General features: G+C 38.1%; 1 protein-coding gene across 27 annotated transcripts in view; it reads left to right on the top strand.

The window, feature by feature from the left end:
• Positions 1 to 17,322, top strand: part of PSD3 (pleckstrin and Sec7 domain containing 3) — a 706,021-nt gene that overhangs the window by 378,937 nt on the left and 309,762 nt on the right. For 26 of the 27 annotated variants that reach the window (XM_055081025.1, XM_055081023.1, XM_055081027.1 and 23 more), the window contains 3 exons: positions 13,874 to 14,068; positions 14,174 to 14,254; positions 16,231 to 16,343. In XM_055081025.1, the coding sequence (XP_054937000.1) occupies positions 13,874 to 14,068; positions 14,174 to 14,254; positions 16,231 to 16,343 (389 nt within the window). Of the gene's footprint in view, positions 1 to 13,873; positions 14,069 to 14,173; positions 14,255 to 16,230; positions 16,344 to 17,322 lie in introns of those variants that run through there. The other variant, XM_055081042.1, reaches the window with a different exon arrangement.

Below are 17,322 nucleotides of genomic sequence, written 5' to 3'. Positions count from 1 at the left end.
TATGATCCTTTTAATGTGCTGTTGGATTCTGTTTGCTAGTATTTTGTTGAGGATTTTTGCATCTATGTTCATCAGTGATATTGGTCTATAATTTTCTTTTTTTGTGATATCTTTTTCTGGTTTTGGTATCAGGGTGATGGTGGCTTTGTAGAATGAATTTGGGAGTGTTTCTCCCTTTGCAGTTTTTTGGAAGGGTTTGAGAAGAATTGGTGTCAACTCTTCTGTAAATGTTTGGTAGAATTTGCCTGTGAAGCCCTCTGGTCCTGGACTTTTGTTTGTTGAAAGACTTTTAATTACAGTTTGAATTTCATTACTTATGATAGGTCTGTTTATATTTTCTAATTCTTCCAGGTTCAGTCTTGGAAAATTATACCTTTCCAAGAATTTGTCCATTTCTTCATGGTTGTCCATTTTATTGGCATAGAGTTGTTTGTAGTAGTCTCTTATAATCCTTTGTATTTCTGCAGTGTCAGTTGTGATTTCTCCTTTTTCATTTCTAATTTTACTGATTTGCATCCCCTCCCTTTTTTTCTTGATCAGTCTGGCTAAGGGTTTATCAATTTTGCTTATCTTCTCAAAGAACCAGCTTTTAGTTTTATTGATCTTTGCTGTTGTTTTCTTCATTTCTATTTCATTCATTTTTACTCTGATCTTTATGATTTCTTTCCTTCTACTGACTTTGGGTTTTCTTTGTTCTTCTTCCTCTTGTTGTTTTAAGTGTAGGGTTAGATTGTTTATTTGAGATCTTTCTTGTTTCTTGTGAGATTGAATTGCTATAAACTGCCCTCTTAGAACTGCTTTTGCTGCGTTCCATGGGTTTTGGGTTGTCGTGTTTTCATTGTCATTTGTTTCTTTGTACTTTTTAATTTCTTCTTTGATTTCTTCAGTGATCTCTTGGCTATTTAGTAGTGCACTGTTTATCCTCCATGTATTTGTGTTTTTTACAGTTTTTTTTCCTGTAAGTGGTTTCCAGTCTCATAGCATTGTGGTCAGAAAAGGTGCTTGATATGATTTCAATTTTCTTAAATTTAGTGAGGCTTGATTTTTGACCCACGATGTGATCCATCCTGGAGAATGTTCCACGTGCACTCGAGAAGAAAGTGTATTCTGCCACTTTTGGGTGGAATGTTCTATAAATATCAATTAAACCTATCTGGTCTATTGTATCATTTAAAGCTTGTGTTTCCTTATTTATTTTCTGTTTGGATGATTTGTCCATTGGTGTAAGTGGGGTGATAAAGTCCCCTACTATTAGTGTGTTACTGTTGATATCTCCTTTCATGGTTGTTAGCATTTGCCTTATGTATTGAGGTGCTCCTATGTTGGGTGCATAAACATTTATAATTGTTATATCTTTTTCTTGGACTGATCATTTGATCATTATGTAGTGTCCCTTCTTATGTCTTGTAACAGTCTTTATTTTAAAATCTATTTTATGTGACACAAGTATTGCTACTCCAGCTTTCTTTTGATTTCCATTTGCATGGAATATCTTTTTCCATCCCTTCACTTTCAGTCTGTGTGTGTCACTTTCAGGTCTGAAATGGGTTTCTTGTACACAGCATATATATGGGTCTTGTTTTTGTATCCATTCAGCCAGTCTGTGTCTTTCGGTTGGGGCATTTAATCCATTTACGTTCAAGGTTGTTATTGATATGTAGGTTCCTATTACCATTTTCTTAATTGTTTTTGGTTTGTTTTTGCAGGTCTTTTTCTTCTCTTGTGTTTCTCGCCTAGAGAAGTTTCTTTAGCATTTGTTGTAAAGCTGGTTTGGTGGTGCTGATTTCTCTTAGCTTTTGCTGTCTGAAAAGCTTTTGACTTCTTTATGTAATCTGAATGAGATCTTTGCTGGATAGAGTAATCTTGGTTGTGGGTTTTTCTCTTTCATTACTTTAAGTATATGCTGCCACTGCCTTCTGGCCTGCAGAGTTTCCACTGAAAAATCAGCTGATAACCTTATAGGGATTCCTTTGTGGGTTATTTTTTGTTTTTCCCTTGCTGCTTTTAATATTTTTTCTTTGAATTTTGCAGAGGTCTCTGAGGTTGTCTTCAATTCTTTTTTCTTTATTCTGCTCCTTGGCAGTTATTTCCACCATTTTGTCTTCCATGTCACTTATTTCTTCTTCTGCCTCAGTTATTCTGTTATTGATTCCTTCTAATGTATTATTCATTTCAGTTATTGTGTTGTTCATCTCTTTTGTTTGTTGTTTAATTCTTCTAAATGTTAAACATTTCTTGTATTTTCTCAATCCGTGCCTCCATTCCATTTCTGAGATTCTGGGTCATTTTTACTATCATTACTCTGAATTCTTTTTCAGGTAGATTGCCTATTTCCTCTTCATTTATTTGGTCTTGTAGGTTTTTACCTTGCTCCTTCATCTGTTACACATTTTTTTGCTGACTCTTTTTTTTCCTTTTTTTTTTTTTTTTGAATGAATGGTATTGCATTCCTTTCTTACTGGTTGCTTGGCCTGAGGCTTCCAGTGCTGGAGTTTGTAGGCTATTGGGTAGAACTTGGTCTTGGTGCTAAGATGAGGATCTCCTGGAGACCTCACTCTGATGAATATTCCCTGGGGTCTGAGGTTCTCTGTTATTCCAGTGGTTCAGACTTGGTGCTCCCACCGCAGGAGCTTCGACCCAGGCCCAGCTCGTGAACCAAGATGCTGCAAGCCGCGTGGGGTGGCAAAAAAGAGAACAATAACGAAATAGAAAATAAAATTAGACTAGAAAACTAACAGATATATTGAAAAGAATATAAAATTAAAAATATAGATGAATCAACAACTGGAAGTAGTCCAGTGGTTCAGACTTGGTGCTCCCACCGCAGGAGCTTCGACCCAGGCCCAGCTCGTGAACCAAGATGCTGCAAGCCGCGTGGGGTGGCAAAAAAGAGAACAATAACGAAATAGAAAATAAAATTAGACTAGAAAACTAACAGATATATTGAAAAGAATATAAAATTAAAAATATAGATGAATCAACAACTGGAAGTTACATCAATACCACAATAGTAAAAAAGAGGGGGAGGGAAAAGAAAAAAAATGGGAAAAGGCCTTGGCTGTGGAGGGCGGTGCCTAAGCAAGGGTGAGGTTTGGGTGGTGGGCAGGGCCTATGCTCATGACCCACAGGGCTGGAAAAGGCCCTGGGGGCTGTGGGGGGTGGGGCTTAGGCTCAAGGAACCGAAGGGGCCCAGGCGTGCCCCCCACCCCTGGTCTCAGAGGGCAGGGGACCTCAGCTGGGAGCCCAGCAGACGTCCTGGGCTTGAGTGGGGGAGCAAATGCCCTCCTCTCATGCTCCTCCCGTCCTGGATGGTTCCTCCCGCCCACCTTTCCTGATCTCCCCAGCCTCCCTTCTGTGCCCCCAGGGACCCCTGTGGCCTGAAGGGGCTTTGGAGGGCAGGGGATCAGCCTGGGAGCTCAGCAAGCTCCCTGGCCCGACTGGGCCAGAAGATCGCCCTCCACTCCTCCCCGAGGGTCCCTCCCCCCGCCTCTCCTGATCTTCCCAGCCTCAGGGGTGCCGATCCTGTCTGGCCTCCACTTCTCCTCCCCCCTCAGTCCCCCCCCCCTCCCTCCCGTTCACCTGGGGGTTCCCCCCCAGTGGCCGGCAGGTGCCCTAGTTGTGTGGAGACTCCAACGCTGTGTCTTCCCCCACCGCCATCTTGGCTCCGTCTCCCTGTGCAGTGTATTTTATTCACACTATTAAAGGAGATGATCAGCTTCAGACCATCTACTTATTAGTTTACAAGGGAGTGGAATACAGTTGCCCCTTTATTTTCTTTTGTCAGGGTGGAGAGTGATATGGTGTTATTAGAAAATTTTAATGCCATATCAAGGCAGTGAAGCAATATAGCCAAAAGCTGTTTCTCATGAAAGTTGTAAACTCAGAATTCCAAGGACATTTTAAGAGTATCTCAGGAAAACAAGTTAGTCTATCTGCAAATGATTCACTTTTCCTTTCCTGCCCGCTGGAATTGGGATTCATTGGTCCCACTTTGCACAGAGAAGCTTCTGTGCAAAGAGTGAGCATGTAAATGTTGTTGCATCATTTTTTTTCTCCTTAGTTTTCACACTCAGCATTTAGAAATAGTTGCTTTGCAAATGATTCATTTCAAATTTTTATAATGTGGTTGTATTAAAGTTGATAGTATTGCAGGTATTACATGCTTATTTGAGAGCTGGCCCAGAAAAGCTGCATCCTAGTATAGAAAAACAAAACAAATAACCCGAAAAAGCAAAAAAGTGAAAATCCCCGTCTTCTGAATCATGCCCCAGAGGAGTCTGAACCTGTAGAAGGGTGACGAGTCCAATTGTTCCCTGGAAATTAGTGCTACTAAGGCACGTTTAGCCTGTCTCATTCCGTTGGTGAGCTTGGTCAGTCTCTGTACACTGCCTCGCACACGGGTGCCCTCTTCTGGAACACCGAAGGCAGGACTGAGGAAAATGAGTGAGGTGAAAGGTTCCCTGAGGAGGCAGACCTTCTAGGTGACACTTACTAAAATTCGTCATTGGTAAAGACTGAATTTTGGCTTCTGTGCTGAGTTTTGATTATTAGGTTTTGTTTATGGTTCTCTTATAAGGGCCCTGAAATCATTTGTAGGTAAGATGCAGTCCCATCTAGAGAAATGTATTCTATATAAACATCAAAAATGGGTTCATTTGAGGCAATTTTCTTTAGAAAAATCAAGCATTCATTGATACTGAGAACTAACATTTGTATATGATTACAAGTAGCAGTTTACATTTAATAAAATACTGATCTCGCCTGATCATCCAAATAACCAAGTAGTAATCTTAGTGGTGCAAGGGGTCGTTGTAGTGATGAAAATGGGTCTGGTGATGGCAGCTGACATTTATTGTTTACTGTGTGCCAGACTCTGCCCTAAGCACTTACACAGATCTTCTCATTTAATCTTCATAGCACCTCGTTCTTTCCATTTTGTAGATGAACAAACTGAGGCTCACGGAGAATAATGAACTTACCCACAACTGATGGCTGATGGAACCCATGTTTGAACTTGGCAGTCTAAGTGGAGCTTTTCAACAGATACTCGCTTTTAGCATCTTCTAAATTTATAGTTGTTCCTTCCTGGCAAACCGAGTGCTTGTCTGGAGAATCTCATTAATAAATTAAGGGGACCTCCTAATTCTTTCACTGTAATGGAGTTGTATTCAGATGAATACTCTGCTAGACTTATTTTTAGGGTGGCACGTTTCGGAGTTCCTTGGTCATATAGACTCTCACCCCGTGATGACACCCATCAGTGTGTGGCCAACTGCTGTGCCTGTACTGAGTTCCCACAGGTAGCTCTGCCTGGATATACTGTCAGCACTTTATACTTATGTCTTCAAGTCTTTGAATCAAACTCAGGGTCTTTTCTCCTCTGTCTCCTGTTTTTCCCCATATGCTTGCACACTCTCTGCTCTCTCCTTCTCTAGCTCCCTTCCTCTCTTCTTATCCTTCTCCACCCCCTCCCTCTCCCTCCTCTCCCACCCCCTCTCTCCCTCCCCCTCCCCCTCCCCCTGGTATACATTCCTTCTTCTTCCTGAGGTAAGAAGAGTGCTGAGGCCTGTGTCAGGCCAACACTCTGCCTGAGACAATCTCTAGAAAGCACTACTCCCAGGCTTAACCAGTATTAGATACTATTAGGTAAATAGTACCACTGGAGGTGCTGTAGCTGTTCTGAATAACCTCATTTACATTTCCTTCAAGGTTAGGTGTAGAAAACTGCTAGAGCTCATCAATGAATTTGGTAAAGTTGCAGGATACAAAATTAATATGCAGAAATTTGTTGCATTTCTATACACTAACAATGAAAGATCAGAAAGAGAAATTAAGGAAACAATCCCATTTACCTTCGCATCAAAAAGAATAAAATACCTAGGAATAAACCTACCTAAGGAGGCAAAAGACCTGTACTCTGAAAACTATAAGACACTGATGAAAGAAATCAAAGATGATACAAACAGATGGAAAGATATACTGTGTTCTTGGATTGGAAGAATCAATATTGTCAAAATAACTATACTACCCAAGGCAATCTACAGATTCAGTGCAATCCCTACAAATTACCGATGGCGTTTTTCACAGAACTAGAGCAAAAAATTTAAAAATTTGTATGGAAGCACAAAAGACCTCAAATAACCAAAGCAATCTTGAGAAAGAAAAACAGAGCTGGAAGAATCAGGGTCTCGACTTCAGACTATACTACAAAGCTACAGTAATCAAGACAATATGGTACTGGCACAAAAACAGAAACATAGGTCAATGGAACAGATTAGAGAGTTCAGAAATAAACCCACACATCTATGGTCAATTAATCTATGACAAAGGAGGCAAGAATATACAACAGAGAAAAGACAGTCTCTTCAATAAGTGGTGCTGGGAAAACTGGACAGCTACATGTAAAAGAAGGAAATTAGAACACTTCTTAACGCCATACACAACGATAAACTCAAAATGGATTAAAGATCTAAATGTAAGACTTGATGCTATAAAACTCCTAGTGGAAAAAGTACGCAGAACACTCTGACGTAAATCGCAGCAATATCTTTTTGGATCCATCTCCTAGAGTAACGGAAATAAAAACAAAAGTAAACAAATGGGACCTAATTAAACTTAGAAGCTTTTGCACAGCAAAGGAAGCCATAAACAAAACAAAAAAACAACCTATGGAATGGGAGAAAATATTTGCAAACAATGTGACCAACAAGGGCTTAATCTCCAGAATATACAAGCAGCTCATGCAGCTCAATATGAAAAACCAAACACCCCAATCGAAAAATGGGCAGAAGATCTAAATAGACATTTCTCCTAAGAAGGCATACAGATGGGCCAGAGGCACATAAAAAGGTGCTCAGCATTGCTAATTATTAGAAAAATGCAAATCAAAACTGCAATGAGGTATCACTCCACACTGATCAGAATGGCCATCATCAAAAAGTCTACAAATAATAAATGCTGGAGAGAGTGTGGAAAAAAGGAACCCTCTTACATTGTTGGTGGGAATGTAAATTGGTACAGCCACTATGGAGAACAGTATGGAGGTTCCTTAAAAAACTAAAAATAGAACTACCGTATAATCCTGCAGTCCCACTCAGGGACATATATCCAGAGAAAACCATAATTCAAAAAGCCACGTGCACCCCAGTGTTCATTGCAGCACTGTTTACAATAGCCAAGACATGGAAGCAACCTAAATGCCCATTGACAGGGCAGTGGATAAAGAAGATGTGGTGTATACAAACAATGGAATATTACTCAGCCATAAAAAAGAATGAAATAATGCCATTTGCACCAACATGGATGGACCTAGAGCTTATCATACTAAGTAAAGTAAACCAGACAAAGACAAGTATCGTATGATATCACTTATATGTGGAATATAAAAAAAAAGTGGTACAAGTGAACTTAATACACAAAACAGAAATAGACTCACAGCCATAGAAAACAAACTTAGGGTTACCAACGGGGAAGAGGTGGAGAGGGATAAATTAGGAGTTTGGGGTTAACATATACATACTACTGTATATAAAAAAGATAACCAACAAGGACCTACTGTATAGGACAAGGAACTATACTCAATATTTTGTAATAACCTATAAGGGAAAAGAATCTGAAAAAGGATAGATATATATGTATGTATTACTGAATCACTTTGCCATACACCTGAAACTAATACAACTATGCTTCAATAAAAAATAAAATAAAATAATTTTAAAAAAGTTTTGATAAAAGGAATATGTTTTTAAAAGATTAGATTAGGTGCTGTCTCCACTCTGCCTGAGAAATAAAGGCCATAGATAATGGTGGCCAAGAAGATTTCCTTTCCTTTCTTAGAGGTGATTTATGCTTCAGGGTTTTAAGTGTATCTCACTTACGACGTTGTACTTAGAACTCTTCTTGAACGACTTCATTCTGGCTTCCCTGAGTCTGCTGGTTTCAGGCCTCTGTGACTGCATCCTCAGCTTGCAGAATGGCAGCCGGGTCATAGTGCTCCCTTCCCGTCCTTTTATTCCATTTGTGACTGGAGTTGTTTCCTCGCCCTCTTTGGGATTCTTCTGACTTGCCTCTGACTAGCTTATGTATGAAATTGAACTAGGTGACTGTTGTTGTTTTCTAAATGCAGGGGGCGCACCTTAGCCTAGTTTATTTTTTTTATCCTAGTTTTATTACCACAATTAAATAAAAATTTAAAGACATTTAAAAAATTTAAATTCAAAGAAAATATGAACTAAGACAGTGTATCTGGTACCCTCTGCTGATGTCAGTCTCCTTAGAACTTTTCGGGATCAGTTATACTGAACTAGAAAGTTAGTGCCTCATGTCATTGCTGGTAGAACACAGACCTCAAAGGAAGTGGACACAGCTGCTTGCTCAGTTCTGCGTTCTTTTAACAGATGGCTGTTGAATAACCTCAGCCTACTCTTTTGATGTGGATACAGAGTGAAGTTTAAGATAGTGGTAGGTGAGAGAGGTGGGACTTTAAAAAAGCAGAGCTGTAATATCCAGGTGCTCTGAGAATGCAGCCGGGGGGTTGGAGTACGAGTCTTAGAAAAGCTGTTATTTCACTTGGGTTCTTGTAGGATCATTGAGTTTGCAGAATTTTGGGAACCCCAGGATTTTAGGGTGGGGGTGACAGGAGTGGCAAAGGGAAGGACGTGGGAAAGGGGTGTAAGAGCACAGCTCACGTCTCTGTGCGGCCCAAGCATGAAAATGATGGAGGTGACAAGTTTAAACGGGCAGTTGGGGTTGGCTTGTGAATGGCCTTAACGACATGCTGCAGAGCATGGGCTTTTACCTTGTGTAGGATATTTGTGAAGGAGACGTTTTATCACATCCATGGTGGCAGTATGCAGGGTGGGTAGGAAGGGTGAAAATACAGAGAAAAGAGGGTTTTCCTTTTGTATTTGAAGGACATTAGGGAAGAATCAGCAGATCACAGTCAATTGAGAGAAGATCTTGATAAGACAATAGAAAAATAGTAGGAATAAAAATTAAATCCCAGAAGCAAGTCGAAACAAATCCAGAAGGAGTCTGATCTAGAACAAGCATTCAGGAGATGGGGTTACCAGATAAAGTCAGGATGCCCAGTTAAATCTGAATTTTAGATAAATAATGAATAATTTTTTTAGTGTCAGTATGCCCCATGCAATTTTTGAGACATACTTTCACTAAAAACTGTTTTTTGTTTATCTGAAATTCTGATTTAACTGGGTGTCCTATTAATTTTTTTTTGGAAAACGCAGTAATCAGTATGATAAGGTTATGAAAAGGCTTGGTGGTCAGACTCAGTGATCTATCTGATCCTTCTTTTGATGATATTGATGATAGATTGTAACCACATATGTTTGGAGGTGTGAGGTATAGGCCTTAGTGAAGCATTTATATATATCACAGGGAGAACCTTTTGGGAAGTCTTTTCTATATTTAAGTGACTGGTAAGGATTTCACCTTAGGAGATTTAAGTTACTTAATCAAAAAGAAAAGCGGAACTATAGAAAAGAAGGGAAAATTCAAACTATTGAAAGCATCTAACACTCAGCACACTAGATGGACAATGTCTTGTGTATTCCAGGAAACAAAACGGGGGTGTCCCTCCTGCTGAGAGGGGTCATCCAGTTTGCTTTATCAAGTGTGAACAAGGCAGGGCTGCCATTGTTGTGTATGCTCTTGGTATACAGTGGCCCCTGTGTTCTGGCTTCTGTTTTTATTAGTACTGTAAAAACATTACAGAAACCCCAACACTAAACACTTGCAAGAGTGTGAGGTCATAGTCATATGACCTCACAGGGAGCCAGGTCCTTGGAAGCCCTAGTGGACCAGCAGACAGTGGAGATGGGGGGTGAAGAGTCCTGGGAAGGGGCTTGTGAGAGGAAGCATGGCCCAGGCGCACCCTTGGCTCCAAGATATGGGTTCTTGGTGTCTGTCATACTGCTGGTGAGTTGGTATTGCCATCATACTGCCAGGCTTCTTGACTTAAAAGGGGCAATCTCTGTTCTTGTTCATGTTCTCTCATAAATTGTGAATGGGGCAGAATGAAGCCGTCTAGGAATGGAAGTATTTATCTTCATTTTATTCCTTATTTTCCTTTTTACTGAAGGTTTTCTCAAGAAGATCCAGAGAAGTCTGATTGATACACATTTTAAAATTACCTCCTTCTGGTGAATGTGAGGGAAATGAGGTGAAATAGACTGGGCAGGATAGGAGAAAGGCAGCAAACATGAGGAATGAGAAACATAAGGAATAGGAATCAATACCGCATTTAAAAAATACAGTGTCGTTAGGATAAGTCTGTTGTATTTGAACAACATCTTTGCAGTACTATGTATGTGGTATAATTACTTTTTTTAATGGAGTGATTAAATACATGCATGAATTTGCCCTGAGAAGTGAACAATGCTAAGTAGCAGTTTAATTGAGAAGAAAATCCTTTCTTTGACATTGTTTTTTCTACACAGTAGCTAATATGCAGAGTAGGAGAATGCACGGGAGCACAACTCCAGGGATTTTCTTTTCATAATTATAAAAACTACTTGATTGTAACTCAACTAGTTCTTAGAGTAGATATTTTACATTTTCACCACTTATTTAGGAAAACACAGAGTGTGAGCTGACCTTTAAAAGAAATGTCCTCTATGAATTTACTTACAGGTTTGCTGTATATAAAAATTAAATATTCAGTTTTCTGATAGCGTAAATTTCACAAAACCAACTGGTAATGTGACCTCTATAAAGGAAAGTTTAGGATGAAAAAATACTTAAATGTATTTACATGAAGAATTCATCATAATGAAGCAATTTATTTTAATTGGTGGGTATTTCTGTTGGAAAGTTGTTTAAGGTGGCTGATTGCTTAGGGAGGGTTACCAAACATCTTGGTTTGCCTGGGTCAGTTCCGGTTTGTGTCTGTTTTCTTGGTGTTGACTATGGTTTAGCATTTGACTTTGACTTTAGAAAAAGGAAGTATTATCATTAATTAGTTGCAGTAGAATAAGTCAGCATGGGTTTGTAACCTTCCACTTTGTACTTCCAGCTTCTCTACAGTCTCATCTGGAATGCGTGAGTTGATGTGTGCATTGAACAGAAATTTCACATAGTTGCGTCTAAAAGACTATGTGGGATACTCTCTCTCCCTTTTCCCTCCCCCTAAAGCTCCTTTCAGAGATAGCTTGTGCAGTGCTTGCTGATAAGTGAGCTTGGAAAGGGGCTGCTAGAGTCTGGCAGTGGTTGGGGACTGCGGGGACCCTGCAGCCCCCAGGTGCTCCTTGGTGCACCAGCTGGTTGTGCAGTAGCTGCACTGAGTGATAGGGAAGCTGCCAGGCTACCACTTAGTTGGTGGCTCAGTGGGAAATGGGAAATTGTAAGTTAGGTAGAACAAGTGACAAAATAGAGATTAAGCAGTTCTGTTTAAAAATGTCTTCACTTTGCTGTAATGATTTTTATAAGTTTACAACTAATTTTTTTATTGGTAATGCTTTCTTTTTTTTTTTTTTTTTTTTTACCTTGTAACAGTTATAACTACATATTTAATGATTTTATCATCCCTGTTTCCTTTTCAGAGTGTCCTGGTTTAGACAATAAATTGTTCTCTACTTACAATTCGGGCCAAGTTAAAGAGCTATGGGATAGGGCAAGGGCCTGCAGACTAGGATTCAGTGTAGCCTGGAATGGCTTTTACATTTTTAAAGGTTGTGAAAAAACAACAAAAACAAAGAAGCATGTGTGACAGGGTCCTTATGTGGCCTGCAAGTCTGAAATATTTACTCTGGTTCATTGCAGAAAAATTCTATGTCTGCTTTAGAGTCTACAGTAAGTGTGTTGGAAGACTACTTAAGCACAAATAGTTTACCACGAACATAGCTTTGTTCTGTTAGAAGTCCAAAGGAAGGTCTGAAAATCACAGTGCTCTTGGTTTTAGTGTTACAGGTGCATGCTGCAGCACCTGGCTAGAGCACAGGTTCTCACAGCGTGGTTGTGCGGCTTCCTGAGACCCTTGCAATGGGTTTGTGAGGTCAAAATTATTTTTATAAGAACAGTGCAGCATTGTTTTCCTTTTTCACTGTGTTGATACACACTGATGGTACAAAAGCAATGGTGGGGGCCTCAGCACAAATCAAGGCAGTAGCACCAAACTGTTCTAGTTGTTACATTCTTCACTGCCATGCATTCAAAATAAAAATAAAGGGCAGTTTCACCTAAAGATGTCCTTGATAAAGCAGTACCAAATAATTGCTTTTCAACACTTGGGTACCTGCCTTTTTAATTTCACATGCAATGAAATGGAAAGTATGCATGAAGCGCTCTCTAGGAACAGCACTCATGTAGTTTGAGTTGTGAGCTATAAACTAGTTGCTTTTTTCATGGAAATGCCATTTTCCTTCAAAGTCTGACGAACTGTGGTTTTGGCAAACATTTTCTTGAAAATAGAGTTACTTAATTACTGTAAGGAAAACAACCATCAATTTTTGTTGCCAATGGTAAAATTTAAGTTTCAATCAAAAATTAGAATTTTGGAAAACTTGTATCTACCACCAAAAGTTTGGCAGCTTCCCAGTACTTAAAGACTTTTCTGAGGATATTAGTGGTGACATTAATAAATGTTATTTTTTAAAATAATAAGATGTGTCAACAGATATTTTGCAAATGACCAATTCATGAGGCAGAATCATGCCTGGGTAAGATGCATTCAAAGTGTGAGACTTTTTTAAAAAAATTAATTAATTAATTTATTTATTTTTGGCTGTGTTGGGTCTTCGTTTCTGTGCGAGGGCTTTCTCTAGTCGCAGTGAGTGGGGGCCACTCCTCATCGCGGAGCGTGGGCCTCTCACTGTCGCGGCCTCTCATGTTGCGGAGCACAGGCTCCAGACGCGCAGGCTCAGTAGTTGTGGCTCACGGGCCCAGTTGCTCCGCGGCATGTGGGATCCTCCCAGACCAGGGCTCGAACCTGTGTCCCCTGCATTGGCAGGCAGACTCTCAACCACTGCGCCACCAGGGAAGCCCGTGTGAGACGTTTTTAATATGAGTACAAAAAGTTCATCGATACAAGTTTAGATTCTATATTGCAGCTAACTTTTAAGAGACTACCACTTGTTTTATTTTGGCATCATCATATGAAAAAAGAATATCCACAATTAAGGATATTAAAATACTCCCTATTTTTCTAACTAAATATTTCTGTGAGGCCAGGTTTTCTTAATATTTTCAACCAAAATGATGTATTATTACTGAGTGAATGTAGAAATGGCTGTGAGAATCCAGCTGTCTTCTAGTGCGCCAGGCATTAAAGATTTTTGTAAAAGATATAAATCACTGTTGCTTGTCTCATTAAATATTATGTTACTGTTTCCGAAAATAGTTATTTTTAATAAAAATGTATTATTTATATTCATGAAATGGATTTATTATTTTCAAATGAATATTTAAATTTTTCTGTTTTAATTACTCATACAGTGAATGTCACTAGATATAACCTACATACACAGAGGTCTTTGGAGTCCTCTATACTTTCCAGAATATAAACGTCCTGAGACCAAAAGGTTTGAGAACTGCTCATCTAGGGTTTAAGTAATCACTTCTCTAGTATATAGCAAAGTGATATATAGTGTATATATATATATATATATATATGTACTATATATATATACTAGATATATATACTAGATATATATATATACTATACATATAGTAGATATATATCTAGTATATAGCGACCGAAAATATTTTTATGAATAATTAAGCATAAGATGCTATCATTTAAAATAGTTTTTTCATTTGTTCTACAATATTGTGTTAGTTTCATTAGCTACTTTTCCTTTTTGCCACACAAGAACAATCTTTTCTATTCTTTTGTTTCCTTCTTTATCAATTCTCACAGCAATGCTGGGGTGAAAACAACACTGCTAGAGGCTCATTCTGAAATGGGGAGTACTGAAATTCTGGAAAAGGAAACCTCAGGAAGTCTCAGTAATGGTACCAGCAGCAACGTAGAAGCAGCCAAAAGGTTGGCCAAACGTCTTTATCAACTAGACAGATTCAAAAGATCGGATGTGGCAAAGCACCTAGGCAAGAAGTACGTCCCATTCCAAGGATGGTGTCTGAGTGTATCCTTGCAGGGGTATGTGCGTGTTCTGATGGCTTCAATTTTAATAACCAAGTCTATTCTGTTTTCTTATAGCAATGAATTTAGCAAACTAGTTGCGGAAGAATATTTGAAGTTTTTTGATTTTACAGGAATGACACTGGATCAGTCTCTCAGGTATGATTAAACATCACTTCTGTTCTTCTTTGCTTCTAAATAATTAATTCTGAGAAGAGAAAATAATGTGCTGAAGGTAAAATCTGATTTTTATTTTTTTAAACCCACAGTTACTTTGTGATCTTAGCTCAGATTGTATTACAGATATTAAACATGGTGGAAAGTGGGAAAAATATATTGTTTTTATGAAATCACATATGAACTCATATCCTGCACCAAATAGACGACCTAGTAAAGAGTGGTGGCAAAGTAAGTCTTGGAGAAATGGAATCTGTGGGAATTTGGTTTTTGAATGCCTTAATAAGGCACAGTTTACAGACCGTAGAATTAGATTTTCCCTAATCATTTTTTATAATAGCCAAATAGCCCTTTAAGACAGTACTTTGGAATTAACTAATGAATGGGATAAAAATGAATATCAACGTAATAATCAGCAGAAAGTATCTGTAAAACTGTTTCAGACAGTAGTGCTTTTTGCTGATCTGTTCAAGTGAAGGTGTTGGAAACACACTGACCCTCATGTCTCACACAATACCATAGTATAAATTTCTAAGCGCAGCTGAAGGTAAAACCCAGTAAGCATTTAATCTTATAAACTTTATAATGCGTCACAGCCTAGAGGAATTCTGAGATCATCTTGTGTAATGCTCTGGTGTTACAAATCAGGAAACTGAGGCCTGGGAGGTGAAGGGAGGATGTTCCGTTAGAATGCACAGCAGTGAGTTAGTCTCTGGCTCTTTGCGTGAATCAGGGGTACTCATAGGCTTGTCAACGAAAACAGGTAAGGGTGAGGGAGAGATCTGTATTTTTGCTTTGCTCTCTCATGTGGTTCTTAAAAAAAAGTTAAGAAAAATTAAAGTTAGATCAACATAATTTAGATTAACTACAGATAAGGAAGACAGCAACACTTTCATCATTGAAATATGTTTTATTGTATGTTTCTTTCAAAAGTAAGATTTCTTAGGGCATTTAAAATGATTTTTTCCTTCCCATCTCATGTTTAGGTAAATGCATCTACTTTGTCAAGTGAGGGTCCTGGATACATCTATAATAGACAGTACTCTCAGTGACTCTGATCTAGATCGATCTAGATTGGTATTCCTAATTTAAGAAATAAATTAGGGTTTTATTTTCCAATTTCTTCCTCATGTAGCAAGTTAATAATATATGGTGGTGAGAATAGGCAAAATAAAATCAACAGAAATCTACTGTGCTAATGGAAAACTGATGAATTCATAAAAGTGCTAACAAAAGTTCAAGATGAAAAAAAAATTAATTACATGGGACTGAGTGAACTGATGAAGATGATTATAATTTTTGTGACTTTCTGTTTGAATAATTAAAAAAAGAAATCTACTGTGCATAAGACGATATAATTGTAATTTTAATAGCGGGTCGGTGGTGATTACAGTCAAGTAACAAAATGACAAAAACCTGTGATCTTTGTCAAGTTTTAAAACATAGTCTACAGGAGACTTCCCTGGTGGTCCAGTGGTTAAGGCTCCACACTGCCAATGCAGGGGGCTTGGGTTCGATCCCTGGTTGGGGAACTAAGATCCCACATGTTGCGTGGCATGGCCAAAAAATTAAAAAAAAAAAAAAAAGTTTAAAACATAGCCTACATGGTTATGCATCCAGACTTGTGTTCTTTAGTTTTTATCTGACTGATCTTTTAAAATGGCTACTTGACACTTAACATTTGTGGAAATCACCCACCTTCCCAAGGCTTTTTTTGATGTATTGGCCACCATGTTATTGCTCTGTCATCTTTTATATTGACAGTTCCTATAATATAAACATCAATATAAATTTATATTGAATGGCCATCTAGTAAGTGATTTTTAAAAAATAACTATAGAATATCTTACTCTGTATTGTTAATTTCTTATGTTTAAATGAATTAGCTTTAACTATCAAACATAGAGTATGGTAACATTTTCTAAAAATTCACCTTTTCCCCCTTAATTCTTTTTTAGGTATTTCTTTAAAGCATTTTCTCTTGTGGGAGAAACCCAAGAACGAGAGAGAGTTTTAGTACACTTCTCCAATAGATATTTTTATTGTAACCCAGATACCATTGCTTCACAAGGTAATCTGATGGAAATGCTTGAATTTCTTTCTTATAACAAGGGCTATTTTCCTCAATGTGAAGGTTACATTTTATTATGGAAAATATGGAAACTTATACAGAAGAAAATGAAAATCATCTAGTTATCTGTAATTACATAGAGATAACTAACAGTTTGATTTACTTCCTTCTAGTCTATTTGTACAATATTTTATGTCAAATTGGAATCATTACAGAGTTTTGTTTCCTACTGTCTTTCCCTTTCATTGTGAGCATTTTCTCATGTTATCAAATATTCTTTAAAAGCCATGATGTTTAATGACTGCAAGATATTCTTTACTCTTGTTTTAGTTACTTTTATTCCATTTTCCAGTTCCATAGTGTGACAGTATACTTTCTTTAAATTGCTCATGGTTTGTCACTGAGATTTTATGTCAATGTGCATTTTAATAAGTGAAATGTTAGTTTTCTTCTTTCTCCTTCCTATACACCTGATCTTTAAGCTTCTTGATGAAGTGCATGTATAGTTTTATGGTTAGTTTTGGAAACATTTGCAAATCTCACTGGAGTTTGTGGTGTGTCTCTGGTGCTTTTTTTGGACATTCATTATTACAGCACTGACCACTGACTGTGGTTTATGATTTTAATGATCTATATTTGTGTTTACTGTTTTAAAAAGCAACTTTAAACTATATAATTTTTGATATACCCTATGAAGAGAGGTCATTTCTCCATTTCAATTCTTATAATAAAGCAAAGTTTTCAGGGTTTGAAGTCAAGCATATTCACTTACAACTGGAGTATCTTTCATAAACTTACAAGTTCTGGAATAAATCACTGAGACTAGATGCACTAGAAATTATAATTATCTCTTAGCTTCCGTATTGCCAATGAACATTGTGCCAGTGTGCTTTATGTTGACTAAAGCGATTGCTCCTGCTGCCTCTGCCCTGCAGGCTGTAGCTAAATTAACTGATAGTTAAAGGCACATTCCTTTCCG

This window comes from Physeter macrocephalus, chromosome 20 (genome assembly GCF_002837175.3).
Source record: "Physeter macrocephalus isolate SW-GA chromosome 20, ASM283717v5, whole genome shotgun sequence".
NCBI lineage: Eukaryota > Metazoa > Chordata > Mammalia > Artiodactyla > Physeteridae > Physeter > Physeter macrocephalus.
Note: the sequence above shows the minus strand (reverse complement) of the source record. Positions and strands in the feature narration are given on the sequence as shown.